General features: G+C 48.1%; 1 protein-coding gene across 3 annotated transcripts; it reads right to left on the bottom strand.

Annotated features, from left to right (window-relative positions):
* Positions 1 to 776: 776 nt before the first annotated feature.
* Positions 777 to 13506, bottom strand: PIP4K2C (phosphatidylinositol-5-phosphate 4-kinase type 2 gamma). 3 transcript variants are annotated; one of them, XM_040233080.1, is made up of 11 exons: positions 13218 to 13506; positions 10286 to 10383; positions 9516 to 9612; positions 8999 to 9142; positions 5308 to 5454; positions 5080 to 5118; positions 4376 to 4489; positions 3129 to 3396; positions 2857 to 2960; positions 2571 to 2670; positions 777 to 2252 (listed from the first exon to the last, which is right to left on the bottom strand). In XM_040233080.1, the coding sequence occupies exons 1-10, from the start codon at positions 13389 to 13391 to the stop codon at positions 2590 to 2592; spliced, it is 1266 nt and encodes a 421-aa protein (XP_040089014.1). In that variant the 5' UTR covers positions 13392 to 13506; the 3' UTR covers positions 777 to 2252; positions 2571 to 2589. The 3 variants fall into 3 exon arrangements, with proteins under 3 accessions (XP_040089014.1, XP_040089015.1, XP_040089013.1); XM_040233081.1 differs by having other exon boundaries at positions 2548 to 2670; positions 13218 to 13495; XM_040233079.1 differs by having other exon boundaries at positions 777 to 2670; positions 13218 to 13495.
* Positions 13507 to 15421: the final 1915 nt, after the last annotated feature.

The raw sequence follows: 15421 nt of genomic DNA, 5'->3' as shown, positions 1-15421 counted from the left end.
ATTTTTCTCTTTACACTGAGGCTGGTGCAGAATGAGAAGTGAATACATTCTGTCCAAAAAAAATAAATGCCTTGGAGTGATGGTATCAAGTCTATAGTTGAAATAGTTAAAAACTCAAAAGCAAGGGGGGAGGGGTGGGGGTGGGAACGGACCCTCTTATGCTTCCCACATCAGAGCCAGCAGTCTCCGCCCGGAGTCCAACTCACTTTCCTGGGGCCACATCAAGCCAGGTTTTCCCAACACTCAGAAGACCTCCTTGGCCAAACAGTACTGGATGGATTTCTCACACTGGCAACAACCTCTGCTGATCCACCCACTTTCTTCACTCCCTCTCCAGGCTAGATGGCTGGTCACTTCCTTCTTTACTTTCTCAGGACCCTGATGTACTCTTCCTGTCCTCCACACAAAGGACATCTTTCCCAGGAAGCCTGGGGAAATACTGGATTCCTTCTCCTTTACCTTGCGTGTGCTTGGTGCTGTTAAGACTCGCTCACCTTTAGAGATGTGTGATCTAGCCCAGAACCCTGGTGAAAGGGGTGGGGGTGGGGTCACATCACCTCAATTGTCCCTGTCCCCCCTGTACCTGACTCCTGCAAAACGGGAATGTCTTCCATTCCCATGCACACTCCTTGCCACCTTTTAAGCTCACAGCCGTCTATCTTGAAACCCACGTCCTTAGGGACCCAACACCTTAAAGATCAGTTCTTTACGTGTCACTGCACCCCTAAGCCCAGGCTTCCAAAAAGAGTGGGAGAGAAAAAGAATTTCTGTGAAGGAATTTGAATTCAATAATTTATTTTCCTTATAGTGACAGCAATGGGAGTAAATACACGATATCTTTTTATTAATAAAACAAAAAAGATGAAAAACAGAAGCAACAAATGAAAACCATAATGCTTATGATACATCAGCCAGAAATGGGTCAGAAAACCCAGTTCTAAACAAAGTTGCTGGTGTCATGGAGTTTTATTGCATTCAACAAGGGAAAGGTAGACAGTGGAATGAAAAAGATCCATGAAGCTCCTGACAGGAAAATTTTATAGGGGCTCCAATCCTCAACTGGGGACTCCTCTTGTTACTTCCTTTGGAGAAGATGGAGGGGCAGGAAGAATTCTCCTTTATGACCTCATGACTTCTTATGAGACAGATCAGTCCAGGCAGATACAGAGCAGAGAGTCTTTGTATCCCTAGAGGCCACTTGCTGGTGCCCCATCTTTGTGTTCCAGAGAAATGCAGAAGCCTCAGGGGAGATGCAGAATCACAAGAAGAATGGCTGCCTGAGGCCCAAAGGCATTGCGGGGAAGGGAACTATCCCAGCTCATCAGGGTTCACTGCATTCTGAGAATATCATGCATCAGCTCAACTCTCTTTGGAGGGGGCTGGGTGACTGAGTTATGGCTCTGACTTCTCTCTGGGGGTGGAGCGTGAAGATGACAAAGAGGGCCATCTGTCCCCTGAGAGACACAGTAGCAGTTAAGATGGACAGAACAGAACAGAATAACAAATCCAACTGGGAAAAGGTTTGAGAAGGGGCAGGGGAGGAAGTATGCTAGGGGCATACTTCCGGGGAGTGGAGGAGGCATCCCCATGTGTGACTTCCATTCTCTAGAGATGACGAGGGTTAACCCACATAGAGGTATTCCCTTCTGCTGGGACTAAAACCTCCGGGATGGCTAGATACGAAGAAAGGAAATTTAACACAGGGAGTGAACCTTATACGCTTGGCTCATCAGTCCAGCCTCCAGAACTGACCACACCCCCACTGAAGGGTTCTGGCCCTAGGAGGGATGTGAGGTCCTGGTGAAGAGCAGCAGCAGTCAAACAGCTTCACCCAGGATTCAACACTATGGCCATCTCTAGTGGGGGTAGGTGGAGTGAGGGAAGAGATCAGAGTAGTTATCCCTCAACAGAGACCTCCAATTCCCTAAATAATCACAGGAGTCCTCACAGGTCCCACCTCCACAAGCTGCCAGCCCACCAACCACTCTCCACCCAACCTGGGTAAGACTGGCCATATCCCAGTGTATGTGTGCATGCTGGCACCCCCATCTGTAGTGTCTCGAAAATCTTCCATCCCAGGGCCTATTAGGAAGGAAGCATGCCATGAGTTCTATAAAGTTATCAGCAAAATTCAGATACTCTTAGCTCATCCCACACAGCAAAGTGCATCCAGAGTAAGTTGCTTGAGCCAGGTCCATCTGTCCAGTCAGGTCTTGAAGATGGCCAACAACCCCCTTCCCCCAGCTCCTCCTCTGTTATGGAAACAACAGGACATTTTACAAAGATCAAGGCACTTGGGAGAGAGTCAACAATAAACACTCTAACGAAGCAAGCGACTTGGTGGGGAAGGGAAAGAGGGAAGGGAGAAAAGGGAAGGAAGGGGAGGGAAAACAATGAATCGCTATTGCTGAGGGCCAGGAAGAGCCGACTCAACAAGACGGAGTTATTTGGATGGAAGGAGCCTGTAGCCTGAAGTTAGCAAAAGAGGAAGAGAAGTTAGTGGCCAGAACATCCACAGTTCCCCCATGCCTCTCAGACCCCCACCACCTGAAACACAGGGCAGCAGTCACCATGAAGTCAGGCAGTCTCCTAGGCAAAGATGTTGGTAATAAAATCCAGGAATCGCTTAGCATACTGCTCGGGGTGGACAGTAGAGATCTCTGCCCCCGCCTGTGAGAGGAAGGTGTGGAACAGGTTGTCAGTCCCCACAGCCCTCCCCCGCTCCCTGCCCTCCCCTTCTTCCCCCTCCCAACCATTTCCATACCCAGCCCTTCATCCTTCTGCCACCCCACTGCTCTGGCACAAGAGGCTCTTGAATAGTCAAGACAGGAAAGGAAAGCTTCAGGGAACCCTCACCCCATGCTTGACAGTTTTGGCTGCATGAGCTGCTTTCTTCTTGGCATCATACTGTGTCAGGATGTCAATGAGGCCCATGAAATATACCTCCTTCTGAGGGGCCCCTGGGGAGAGAGACCAGCGATGAAGACCAAGTAGAGCTCCAATTCCCTCCCCCCAGGAACCAGTCAGATTTCTTCTGAAAAGCTAACCAGCCTCTCCATCCACCACTCTGGTCTCTGTCCCCCAGGGACTACCCTCCCTGCCCTTAAAATTTCCAGACTTTCTCTCACCCTCAGCACTCCGGATGGCGTAGACATCGATGAAGGATTCAAACTCTCCAGGGCCCAAGGGCCGGTGGGAATGGATGTAGCCGCCGATACCCTCAGGGGAAGTGCCATAGGAGCCCACCGGAGCAGGAGGTCCACTAAGGCCACAGTCCCCATCCCCCTCTGACTCCTCCTCCCGCACCGGCCCGTCCTCCTCCGGCTCAGAGCCCCGTATGATGTCGTGGATGCCCAGAAGAAGGCTGTAGTCCATGATCTTCAGCTGCACTAGGAACTGAGACCCCACTGGCAGGTCAGAAGCCCCAGGTGTCTCTATCCATTCCCATGTACCACCCTTATACCTCCCTCTCTGACTATCCAGGGCCCTCCTGGGGAAAGGAAGTGTAAAAACGGAGGGTTGGGAGCATACCATTGCCCTTTATTGCCTAAATGTCCTGGTATCTCAGATCAGTGTTTTTTAAAGAATTCGTTTAAGATCATTCTTTCAGTTCATACCAGCCACCCCCTCCAAAGGTCACCTCTAGGTTTTCATGAAAGTGAAAGTTGCTCAGTCTTGTCCAACTTTTTGGGGCTCCACAGACTATACAGTCCATGGAATTCTCTAGGCCAGAATATTGGAGTGGGTAGCCCATTCCCCAGAGAAGGCAATGGCACCCCACTCCAGTACTCTTGCCTGGAAAATCCCATGGACGGAAGAGCCTGGTAGGCTGCACTCCATGGGGTCGCTACGAGTCGGACACAACTGAGCGACTTCACTTTCACTTTTTACTTTCATGCACTGGAGAAGGAAATGGCAACCCACTCCGGTGTTCTTGCCTGGAGATTCCCAGGGACAGGGGAGCCTGGTGGGCTGCCGTCTATGGGGTCGCAGAGTCGCACGTGACTGAAGCGACTAAGCAGCAGCAGCAGCCCGTTCCCTTCTCCAGGGGACCTTCTCAACCCAGGGATTGAACCCAGGTCTCCCACATTGCAGGTGGATTCTTTACCAACTGAGTCACAAGGGAAGCCCAAGAATACTGGAGTGGGTAGTCTATCCCTTCTCCAGCAGATCTTCCCAACCTAGGAATCAAACCAGGGTCTTCTGCTTGCAGGCAGATTCTTTACCAACTGAGCTATCAGGGAAGCCCAAATCCCCTATAGGCAGAGAGCCTCAAGGGAAGGGGATGAGTTCCCTCATATTGTAAATGGATAGCTGCCCAGAGGGAAGCAAAAAAGAGAAGCAATGTCATTTCCCAGGGCACCCCAATCATCACCTCCACATCTCTCTTTAGCTTCTCTAGAAAGATTTTCTTCTCCTCTTCACCGATATAAACTTTCTGGTTCTTGTTGAGAAAGTCCATATCCTTAAGGGTGGGCAGTTCCTTAACCTGAGAACAGGTAAAGGGACATCCTGGGAATACAGTTCTCCCCTACCATCTCAGCCAGTGAACTCTGCTCTATGTAGGGCTCAGTCTCGCGCTCTGGGGCCCCTGGGGGAGAGGTTTACCACCCCTCTCACCTGACTTTACACTGGGAGGCTGCCGAGAGTCTGTTCTTACCTCCAGTGGTGCCCCCAGACTTAGTCACTGCAGCTGTATCCCAAATCACACCCCACTACTTTCTACCTAGGGTTTTCAGTTCACGTATTCCATTCTGACTTTTCTTTCTTCTTCTTAAGCAAAGACAGCTGGCTTGAATGAAAGCTCAGAATGGGAGGTGGTCGGTGAGCATTTTGCTCTTGAAGTCTGGCCTTTTCACCCATTCCCAAACCCAAGACAGTGACAAAAAGGCCCTTCCCACAGGCCCTTCCCACTGCCCCTTCCAAAAAGTCCCTGGACCAGGAAAAGTTTACATTTCTCTTTTTTGGTGGTTTAAGATAAGAATTAATATCCCAAGATCCCTACCTCTATATCCTAAGAAGATCACTTTCACCTGCCCTCCCCCACCCCTCACACCCTGTCATCTAGAATTATATCACCTTCTCCTTATCGCTGGCTTCCCGGGACACTAGGGAGCCCTGTGGAGAGATCCAAAGACCAAGTCAGCAGAAGGGGCTAAAGCAACAGTCAGAACCTACCTCCTAAGACAAGTCCTCAAACCCACAGCCTTCTTTCCTTTAAAATGAATCATCCAGTGCCCTCCCTGGCCTTTCCCCCTGCTCAGGCCATCAGGAGCCTCCCCTCCGGCACTCGCCTCCTCTCCTTACCTTGAGGTCATACTTCCTGTGCACAGGAAGACGGTGGCTAAACATGTTGCGCATCACGAGCATGTAGCTGTCTTCATTGTCCACGCTAACCCGGTACATCCCCAGGAACTGGGGCAGCAATGTGCTGCCATGACACTTCACAATATACTGGGGTAGCAGGGAGGGAGGAAGCAGGAGAGACGAACAGCTCAGGGATGGGGATTCAAATGCTCCTATTCCATAGGGAGCCAGAAAACTTCACATAGACAGGTTATAGAAGCTCAGAAGTGGTGTGGGGCTTTCTGAAGATGCCCCAGGTTATCCATGCAGTTTCTGAATCCTCATCTCCTCTGATTTATCCCAGATGTATAATATCTCTTAAAGTGCCTTCTCTCCTTTGATCTTTATCATTCTTTGAAATGGGGAAGGTAGGTGCTGTTATCCTTGTTTTTGACCCTCTTTATTCATAGAACCAAGAGCAGAAATTACATCAACAGAATGATTTTACCTAGGCTAATATTTCTTGGTGGGCTAGATTCCCACAATAAAAATGTTTACATGATGGCCTATAATTTGGATTCCTAAAAAAATCCCCTTCTAAGTGCTACCATCTCTGTGTTGCTGCCTTGCTCTTCCTAGCCAACCTTCTCAGAAAATTAGTCAGCTATCAGTCCATTTTCTCTCATTCATACCTCAAACCAATGAAATCAGATTATACGCTCATTTCTCCTCGGAAATGTCTCTACTCTTCACTGCCTCAAATCCCTCAGTTGCCAACTCAAACAGGCATCTTGTCATTGTCATATTTCAACTGGCTGGTACTTGATACTACTGACCAGCCTGAGCTCCCATCACACCACTCCTGTCTGTCCACAAATCCTACGTGGAATGAAGTAGGGCATAAATCATTAAAAGCATCCGATAGCTCCAGCCAAGAAGACCCAAATGTGGTGCTGGCCCTTGGGGCTTCAGCCTCAGCCTCACCGGTCACATGAGGGTAGGAGCTCTCTAGATCTGTCCCCTGGCAGGGACTTCTGGGGCAGCGCTGGGGACTGAGGCCTGGGGGAAGGAGGAAAAAAACAACCACAACAGAGTCTCTGGGCAGCAGTGACCAGGTGGCCTAACTTGGTCCCCATCTCCCCTCCTCTTTTCCTTCCTTGGGGTCGTGATTGTGGGTTTAGAGCACCTGGGTAGTCTAGTAACTGGGAGGAGCAGAAGAAAAGGTTTTTGCTCCTTTAAACCTGATGGGGAAAGCCACTGTATTTGGAAAATGCTGTATATGTTGGGGACTTCCTGTATTTGGAAGATTTATTAAATCTTAGTATCCTATTCTCAACCTCCAAGGTGTATTGATAAATTACTAGTCTGTATTTTTTAAACCTTAAAACTTTTTTTATGTGCATTTCACGTCAACTTTTTTGTAGAGCTATATCAAAAACAACAAACCTGACCTCACATCACAGTGTACCTCGGAGAGGAGCATTCTGTTATTTTTTACAAGGCAGGAGTTAGTGGAGCTGTTGAATTAAACTTGGCAATCATGTTTAAAAAAAAAAAAGCATCCCTTAGTCTCTTTTATGGACTCTACTTGCCCAAGGTTCTGTCCTCAACCTTCTTTTCATTTCACTCTACATTTCCATAATCTTATCTATATTCATGGTGTTAAGTACCATCTGCTGCTGCTGCTCAGTAGCTTCAGTTGTGTCCGACTCTGTGCGACCCCATAGACGGCAGCCCACCAGGCTCCCCCGTCCCTGGGATTCTCCAGGCAAGAACACTGGAGTGGGTTGCCATTTCTTTCTCCAATGCATGAAAGTGAAAAGTGAAAGTGAAGTCGCTCAGTCGTGTCCGACTCTTAGCGACCCTGCAGACTGCAGCCTACCAGGCTCCTCCGTCCATGGGATTTTCCAGGCAAGAGTACTGGAGTGGGGTGCCATTGCCTTCTCCTAAGTACCATCTACTCACCTGTAACTCTGAAATCTAGACTAGAAAGAAATCTAAAATTAGAAGGAGATTTGATTCTTTCTCCCGAATTCCATACCCCCAACCACTCACAGGACATCTGTATCCCGATGAACTGTAGAAACCAGAAACTCAACATGCCTAAATCACAACTGCCTTCCTCCAAAGACCTGTTTCTTCTCCTGCTTCCCAACTGGGCAGGAATTCCCAGGACTTTGGAGCCCCTTTGCCTTAATTCCTGCAGTTCTCCCAAAGGTCTTCCTTTCCACCTCCACTACCATCACCCTTCCAGGCCCATGTCATTTCTCACCTGGACTATAACACTTACCTCCTCACTGGTATCTCCACTCTCAGTACTTCCCCTCTATAATACATTCTGACACAGGGCTATTTCTAAATGATATATACATCACTCCCCCACAAATGACCTTTCAGGATAAAACCCAAACTCTCTGTGTAGCTTATAAAGCCCTCACCACCTGGCTCCTGCCTAACTGTCCTTCTACAATACCTCATCCTGGTCACACTGAATTTCTTCCAGTTCCGCAACATCAAGCTCATTCATGGCTCTGTGCCTTTACAAGTGCTGCTTTCCTTTGCCTAGAGTGCTCTCTTTCACCATGTCCAATGCCTGTCCCTACCAGTCATGCATGAATCAGCTCCTAGGATACTCCCTCTAAAAACTCTCCTTGAGCCTACCAGGTGCACCTCTTGCCCCGGCTGAGCTGGGATGCTCTTCCTCTACCCACCCAGAGCATTCCCTACATACCTCCACTGCCTGCACACATCATGCTGTGTGTTTAACTAATGCTAGCTTACCAGTCTCTGCCATTAGAACAAGAGATCCTCAACGGCCACGGCCATTTCATTTACCTCTTTCTTTACTGTCTGACATAGGACCTAATAACAACAGACATGGGTTAGCTGGTGAATAACCCAGAACGCTTTTGTTTTTGCTAGTATTCTTGCCTGGAAAATCTCATGGGCGGAAGAGCCTGGTAGGCTGCACTCCATGGGGTCGCTAAGAGTCAGACATGACTGAGCGACTTCACTTTCACTTTTTACTTTCATGCATTGGAGAAGGAAATGGCAACCCACTCCAGTGTTCTTGCCTGGAGAATCCCAGGGACGGGGAGCCTGGTGGGCTTCCGTCTATGGGGTCGCACAGAGTCGGACACGACTGAAGCGACTTAGCAGCAGCAGCAGCAGCATTGATTTGGATGAGATTTTCCTTCAGTAGAAAGATATTCAGGTCTTTTTTATTCCCAAAATATTCCGGAAACTTCATATCCCAAATTCATCTGCTCAGACAGAATAGCTTCCCTAATCTCTCCTAGGGCTGGTTATGATCATGGCTTCTTCCCTCCGATCTATCCCAATGGTACACTCACCACGGTTTTCTCCCCAAACTGCATTTATTCCTGATAGTACATTTGATGTTGGCACTTTGTCTAATTCTGACTTAGTGAAATTTATACTTTGCTATTCACGTACCCTTTTTGCATCTATCAATTCACAGCGGCTTTAGATTAGAAGCACCAAATGAGAAGGAACATGTCTAAACTCTTATTTAATCAAACACAAATAGGTATGCGAAGCCTCTCTTTTTGAAATGCCTTGTTTCTCAAAAAAATGATGTTGAGTGCTATAGGCTATAGGGAGGAAGAGGGACAGGAAGTCTCCCAGGTGCTCTGAAGCTGAGCTATGAGAAGGGAGGGAATGGGAAGAACGAGGCTGAGAGAGGTCTGACCTGGTGGTAGTTGGACAGGTTGCTATGCATGTCAGCAATGTCCTCACTGGATACTTCTTTGATGACCAGAGTCCGATCATAGGAGATAAGGAAGCGACCATCACTGCCTTCACTTTCAGTTGGGGGACTTCGGGTAAGAGATACCTAGGGACACAGAAGGGGCTAGGAGCTCTTTTCCTCCCCCTTTATATATAGATGCATAGGACAGTGGTCAACTGAACACATCTGAAAGTAGATAAAACCTTGGCATGAGAGGATGAAAAAAAGTTCTAAATCCAGTGTCCATATATAGACTGAATGAAATGAGCAGCAAAATTTTTAATGCATCTACATTTCTCCCCAAGGACAAGCTTTATACCTCTCTTCAGATTTTTGAAGATGCCTGACCACAAGATAGTAATGACCACAAAAAGGTAAAGAATACCTGTGAGGGTCCTCATTTCTCCAAACATTACTGTCCCAAGGATTCCCCTTGTTAGGGAGAAAGGCCTACTCTTTCCCCAAAATGGACACTCACCAAGTAATCCTGGTCATCAATACCAAATCGATCACGCAGGTTCCTGAAGACTTGGGGACAATATTCCTTGAACTTGAAATGACTGGGCAGATTTTCCCTGCAATAGGGGTTTTCAAGATAAGAAAACAAAGTAACAATATTATCTTACATTTATAAAGGGCTTGACAGTTTATAAAACACGTTCACACATACTATCTTATTTGATTCTCACAGAACCCATATGAGGTCTTTTATAAGTGTGTTATTCTCGTTTTATAGAAACGGAGACTGGCTTAGGGTGGCTGAGTGACCTGCTTAAACCACATGACTGGTAAGTGGCTTAAGTAGAGCCAGGATCTACTGCCCATCCAAACAGCAGCATTTCCCAAATCTCAAGAAAGTCAGAGACATCCTTAAATCAGCAATAGGTTTTGAATGGTACCCTCTGATACTAGCAGGGCTTATAGGATTCAGATATTTCTTTCAGGGAGTACCTCTCAGAAGCTAATGGTAATGACAACTATATGTATTTACGCTGTGGAATTTTCAGCTAGAGGAGAGGCAAACTAGTACACATAGATAAGTGTGTTGGGAACACTGGAAATTATTTTAGTGGTTTCTTTAAAAAAATACTGAATTTCTGCATTGGGAAGAAATTTAAGCAATAAGGCAAGAACTTGTAAGTTGCCTTCTAAATCTAAAACTTTCAACTCATTCAACCTTAACTCTTAAAACGGTTTCTTCTCTTTTCTAGGAAGGCTGACAAGAGAAGAGCAGGGATTCCCACATACCTGTGGAAAAGGTGATTGTTGACCTTGATCTTGGAGCTAGCCTTAAAGTCATCTGGCAGCAGCATCACCGGGGGAGGCACCTGGCTGAGCTCATTGATCTGATCAGTCAGAATAAGAATGGGAAGGCAGTGAGGAGGAGTATGGAGAGCTACTTATATACTGTGTCTGGGAAAGAGTCAGAAAAGGGTCACTGGAAGGACTGCTGCTGAAGCTGAAGCGCCAGTATTTTGGTCATCTGATGCAAACAGACGACTCATTGGAAAAGTCTCTCATGCTGGGAAAGACTGAGGGCAGAGGGAGAAAAGGGCATCTGGGGCTAGATGGCATCACCGATGCAATGAATACGAACATGGGCAAACTCTGGGAGATGATGGACAGGGAGGCCTGGCGTGCTGCAGTCCATGAGGTCGCAGAGTTGGACACAACTGGGCGACTAAACAACAACCACCTCATTCCTTTAAATACCCTGGTTACGCATATGCCTGACTAAGGTGAGTATATGCTGTCTTCTGCTGCCCAGCGAGGCCTGCAGCAAGCAACCCTCACACACGGCCCCTCACACTCCCACCCCCGTGGAACTTCAGGCTCACAACAGTCATTTTATATTAGGCAAACTCTGTAAGCCATTCTGGATTATTTTTAAAGCTGTGAGAAATTCTAGAAAAAAAAAAAAAAAAACCCTCAGCAGACTCAAGACATTCAAGACAAACAGTTCCATGCTCCACTGGAAACAAAACAAAAGATGTTTTCAAAGTACAGAGAGTTAATGGGACTCTGAGGGGTCAACAGCATCAAGAACAAAATGTCCATATCCTGAAGGAGGCATTTTCTTACAAACAGGATCTGTTCTTCCAGACCACTCTGCCCCAGTTCTCTGAGTAGGTCCCCACCTGCCTGCATGTAAGGTAAGAGAAAAACAGCTGATTTCTGAGGGAATGTGGGCAGGCAGAGGATATGAGCTCGTTTGTTCACTAAAGTAAAGCCAACCCACAGCCCAAAGCATGCAAGCACCACATGCTCTCCTCAGCCCCAAGAATCAGCAGTCTGCTAATATCAGAGTGGAAAGGGAGTTCCTGTACCAAGAAATGCTCAGGAGATGTGCTTTCTCCCCAGTGACTAATAAGGGTGCCACAGTATCTTTGACGCAGCCTTAGCAGTCCACTTCTCACTTGACTCTAACCGCTGGTTTATATGAGCTCCCCACCTGGGCTGTGAGCTCTCATAAGGACCAGTTCTCATCATCTACATCTCTCAAGCGACTAGCACAATGTCTGGCACACAGTGGTCCCCAAGTGTTTATTAACTGAATAAATGGATGCCTTACCTTTTCTTACTTGATCATTTCATTTAACAGAAATTCAGTCTAACCTAAATCCCATACGCTGCCATGAAAAACCAGCTCCTCTCATTCTCAGTAGAAAAAGATAGAACATATTCCTCCAGAAAAAAAAAAAAAAGAAGCCACTAGAGATTCCAGCCTAAAATTCAGCTATAGTTCTTCATGGCCCCCTCCTCGCCACCTGCTGTTAAGCAGGCTGACTCATCACTAGGACATATGTTCAAGGAATTTCTCCATTCCAGACCCTTTAAGTGTGCTGGCTGGAGGTGGGGTGTTGGGACTAAAGTAGACATATCTAGGGAAGCTGAGGCAGGTCTTCTGTGTAATTTCCCCAGTCTTTACCAAAGGAAAACTCTCCTTCTCAAGCTTCCCAAAGGGATGGATGGGAAGAGAGGAAGCCCTGCCTCCATTAGCTTTGCCCATACCAGGTGGTGTAGACTGAATACTCTCCGATAAGACATTACCACCCAGGGACCTGGGGACCACAAATGCAAAAGGGAGCTGACAGACCCCATATAACTTCCTAAGCCCCAAACTAAGAATGACAAAAACTGTATTCTTCCCCATCCCCTTCCATCTCCACAACACTACATGATGGTTATAATACAACACTCCATATGACTATAATGTTTCAAGGAAATTGAATTTTTAAAATTTTGGTGTCACATTCAAGATCACTGCACTCCTCCCACTCCAGCCATGAGAGAAGGGAGGGCAATGGCTGTGCTTTCTTCATTGAGGTATCTTCAGGAACCAGAGATGGGCTGGCCTCTCTGGTCTCCTCCTGATTCCCAAGCCGACCGTCTACGCAGCTCCCTGATTCTAAAGTTCACCCCCATAATGTCCACCAGAACTCCTGAGCCAACTCTTCATTCAAAGATGACCCTCAGTAACACCAAATACCATTCATTACTCCAGCCAGCAACAAGGTGCAGGTAAGACCAAAGGCTTATACACATTAAGTGCTGACTGAGTGAAACCACTAGGCTCAGGGCAGGGTAGCCTCCCTGAAATGCTGTACCTCTGGAAGGGAAAGGGACATACAGGATGAGAAGATCCAGAAAGGCTGGAGCTTCCCCTCAGAGCCAAGGTTCCAAAGTCAAGGAAGGCGGCTGGAAAGCAAGGTGCAAAGGAGAATAAACAAACAGTTACTTCCTTTCAGCTACTCTTCCCGCTCCCCTTCTACGCGCACTCTCTCACCGGAGACCTCACCGCCACCAATCTATTACAGTCTCTCCCCCTAAAGTCCTTCCAGATGGAGCCAGGTCCCGGCCGGGCTCCGTGGCCTGGGGCTGAAGCTGGAACTGACTGGGAGGAGGCAGGGAGCTGGATTTCATGCGAAGAAGGAAACAGAGTGGAGGAATAAAGGGCGGAGGAAGAGACAAAGCCTACGTTAAAAAAGAAAGAAAAAAGGCTTTACAGCAAAAAGGTATGGTGCGGGAGACACCTGAGGGTAGGTGGGCAGGGACCGGGACAGCCTGGTGGAAAAGTGGCAGCGCGATGGGCTCCGGAAGCGGGAGCCTGGGAACAGACACACCCGGAGGAGCTGAGGGGTTAGGTCAGGGCCACAGCGGGGCCGGGGCAGGGTCTCACCGAGTGGGCTACGCCCCACAGGAACACGCCCACCAGCGGGTCGGCCGCCCGGAACACCTTCACCTTCTGCTGCACGAAATGCTTCTTCTTGGTTTTGGAGGCGAAGCCGAAACCCGCGCCGGGGGCCGCTGTCGCCGCCGGTACAGCGGCCGGCGGGACCGAGGAGGACGCCATAGTCTCCCGGGAACCCAACCGAGTGGAAGCTTGCGCCGTCTGCGATGCGGGTTCCCGACCCCGGAAGCGGCGCTCACCTGCGCCTCCGTCACGTGACCGGAGGCTGGCCCGCTGGCGCGCGAGCAGGGCGGGGTAGGTTGACTCCGCCCCCTGGTGGTGGCCCGCGCGCCCCGAAGCCTGCGCGGTGGGTGGGCTCACCTGACGACGGGGAGTCGCGCGGAAACCTTTTCCCTTGAGGGCTGCGAGCGGTCCGCGAAGCCCAGACCAGTCATCCAGGCGTTGGGGTTGCTGCTTGGGCTAGACCGATTTAACCCTATGGTCGAGGGCTTCGTAGCTGTAAAGTGGCCGCTTTCCAATTTTGCCCAGTTTCTAGCGATAACCTCGCGCCTGAGGCTAACCTGAAAGCGTTCGTTTAAGAAGTAGGAGATCCCTTAAGTGGGTTTTGTGCTTTTAGAAAGACCGCTCAGGCATCATTCTGGAGGATGACCAGAGGATTGCAAAAGTCTAGGCACGAGGTGAGACACTAAAACAGTGACTATTGGGATAGAAGGGGATGGCTTCTAAAGCTTCAGTTTGATGTTAGTGTGTAAAATTCACAGTGGATGTGGGCTTTGAGGGAGAGGGAAACACTGAGAATGAATCCCGGGCTTTTGCCTAACAGTGTTTAGGGCACCTGAGGGCAGCAGGATATCTGGGCCCAGAGTTCAGCAGAATGATCTGGGCTGGGAATAGTTTAATTTTTGTGAGGAATCTGTAGACATGAATGACAACTCCAAGGAAAGTCCAATGACTGAACCCTGGCATAGACCAGCATGTGAGAGGCTAGTGGGAGGACTGAGAAGGGGTGGCCAGAGAAATAAACAGGGCCAGGAGAGCAGGGTCACAAAAGCCAAGGGAGTTGAGTCGTCTTTGGCAACTAGGGGCTTTTATTTTTTTTCTTAGTTGGCTGTGTTATGCAGCATGAGGAATCTCAGTTCCCAGAATGGGAATTGAACACATGCCCTCTGCAGTAGAAAGGCAGAGTCTTAACCACTGGACTATCAGGGCAGTCCCAGAACTGGTGACCTTTGGAAAGCACTTTCAGCAGAACAAGAGCCAGATCAGGATGGGTTGAGGGATAAGTAGGAAGTGAGAAAGAGGGGAGGGAAAGCTTAAGACTTTTTCAGGAAATTTGGTTATGAGAAAACCTGGCAGGGAGTGCCTTATAGGGAATCACATGGTAAAAACACACTTTTTAGGGAGACCTCACCAAGGAGAAGAGTCAAATTCATTAAAATAGAAGTTAACAAAGAAGATGCAAACTGCCCAAGACCGCATCGCTTTTGCTTTCTCTATCGAGTCTTTGTAAGTACCTTAAGAAAGAAAATCTAGAAGGGCCTTGATTTAGTCCAGAGAAGGGAGATTTATCACGTGTCAGAAAGTAGAAACAAAAGGGATCTGTGTAGATGGAAGTGTGTAGGTGTGTGCGTTTGGGAGGGAGGGAATGAAGAATTTCACACTCCATCACCTTAATTTACGCTTTAAAACAGACATAGTTGTTGCCTAAGAGAGGCGAGTAAGAAGGGATTTAAGAGGGAGGGTTTAAACCAGTTGCTCTGGGAAGTGGGAGAGAAAACAGCAGAGATACACAGAATGTTAAGCCAGCACCAAGGTCCGGTTAGCTCTGTGGCTCTTTGTTTTTAACTGCCCCAGTGCGTTAGTTGTGGGGTTTTCTCTGTTCATCTCAGAAGCTTTTAAGTGAGACCAGGGACAACAGGTGGGGCTGTGCCCTGGAGTGGGGGGTTAGAAGGGGGACTGTGGTGAACAATCTTAAGCCTAGAAAATTGAGCTCTTGGCAAGGGAGGGATGGAACTGATGCTGGGGCTGACGGTGGTCTGTGGGAGAACAAGGAAGAAAACAGGATCCCATTGTTGTTAAAAATTACAGACAACCTGGATAGGTGTCCACCAACATTGAATGGTTGAATAAATTATAGGGTAAGTTTGTGTAAAAAATATATGTATATTTTTTAGTGAGGTAAGCATGTATAC

This window comes from Oryx dammah, unplaced genomic scaffold, assembly GCF_014754425.2.
Source record: "Oryx dammah isolate SB20612 unplaced genomic scaffold, SCBI_Odam_1.1 HiC_scaffold_29, whole genome shotgun sequence".
Lineage (NCBI taxonomy): Eukaryota > Metazoa > Chordata > Mammalia > Artiodactyla > Bovidae > Oryx > Oryx dammah.
Note: the sequence above shows the minus strand (reverse complement) of the source record. Positions and strands in the feature narration are given on the sequence as shown.

Excerpts from the sequence above, each read along its gene's own strand:
- PIP4K2C (XM_040233080.1), bottom strand. The coding sequence starts at position 13,391 with ATGGCGTCCTCCTCGGTCCCGCCGGCCGCTGTACCGGCGGCGACAGCG. Across the intron at positions 5,119-5,307 it reads ACAGGAAGTATGACCTCAAG|GGCTCCCTAGTGTCCCGGGA; the intron begins GTAAGGAGAGGA and ends ATCTCTCCACAG. Across the intron at positions 4,490-5,079 it reads AAGCCAGCGATAAGGAGAAG|GTTAAGGAACTGCCCACCCT; the intron begins GTGATATAATTC and ends ACCTGTTCTCAG.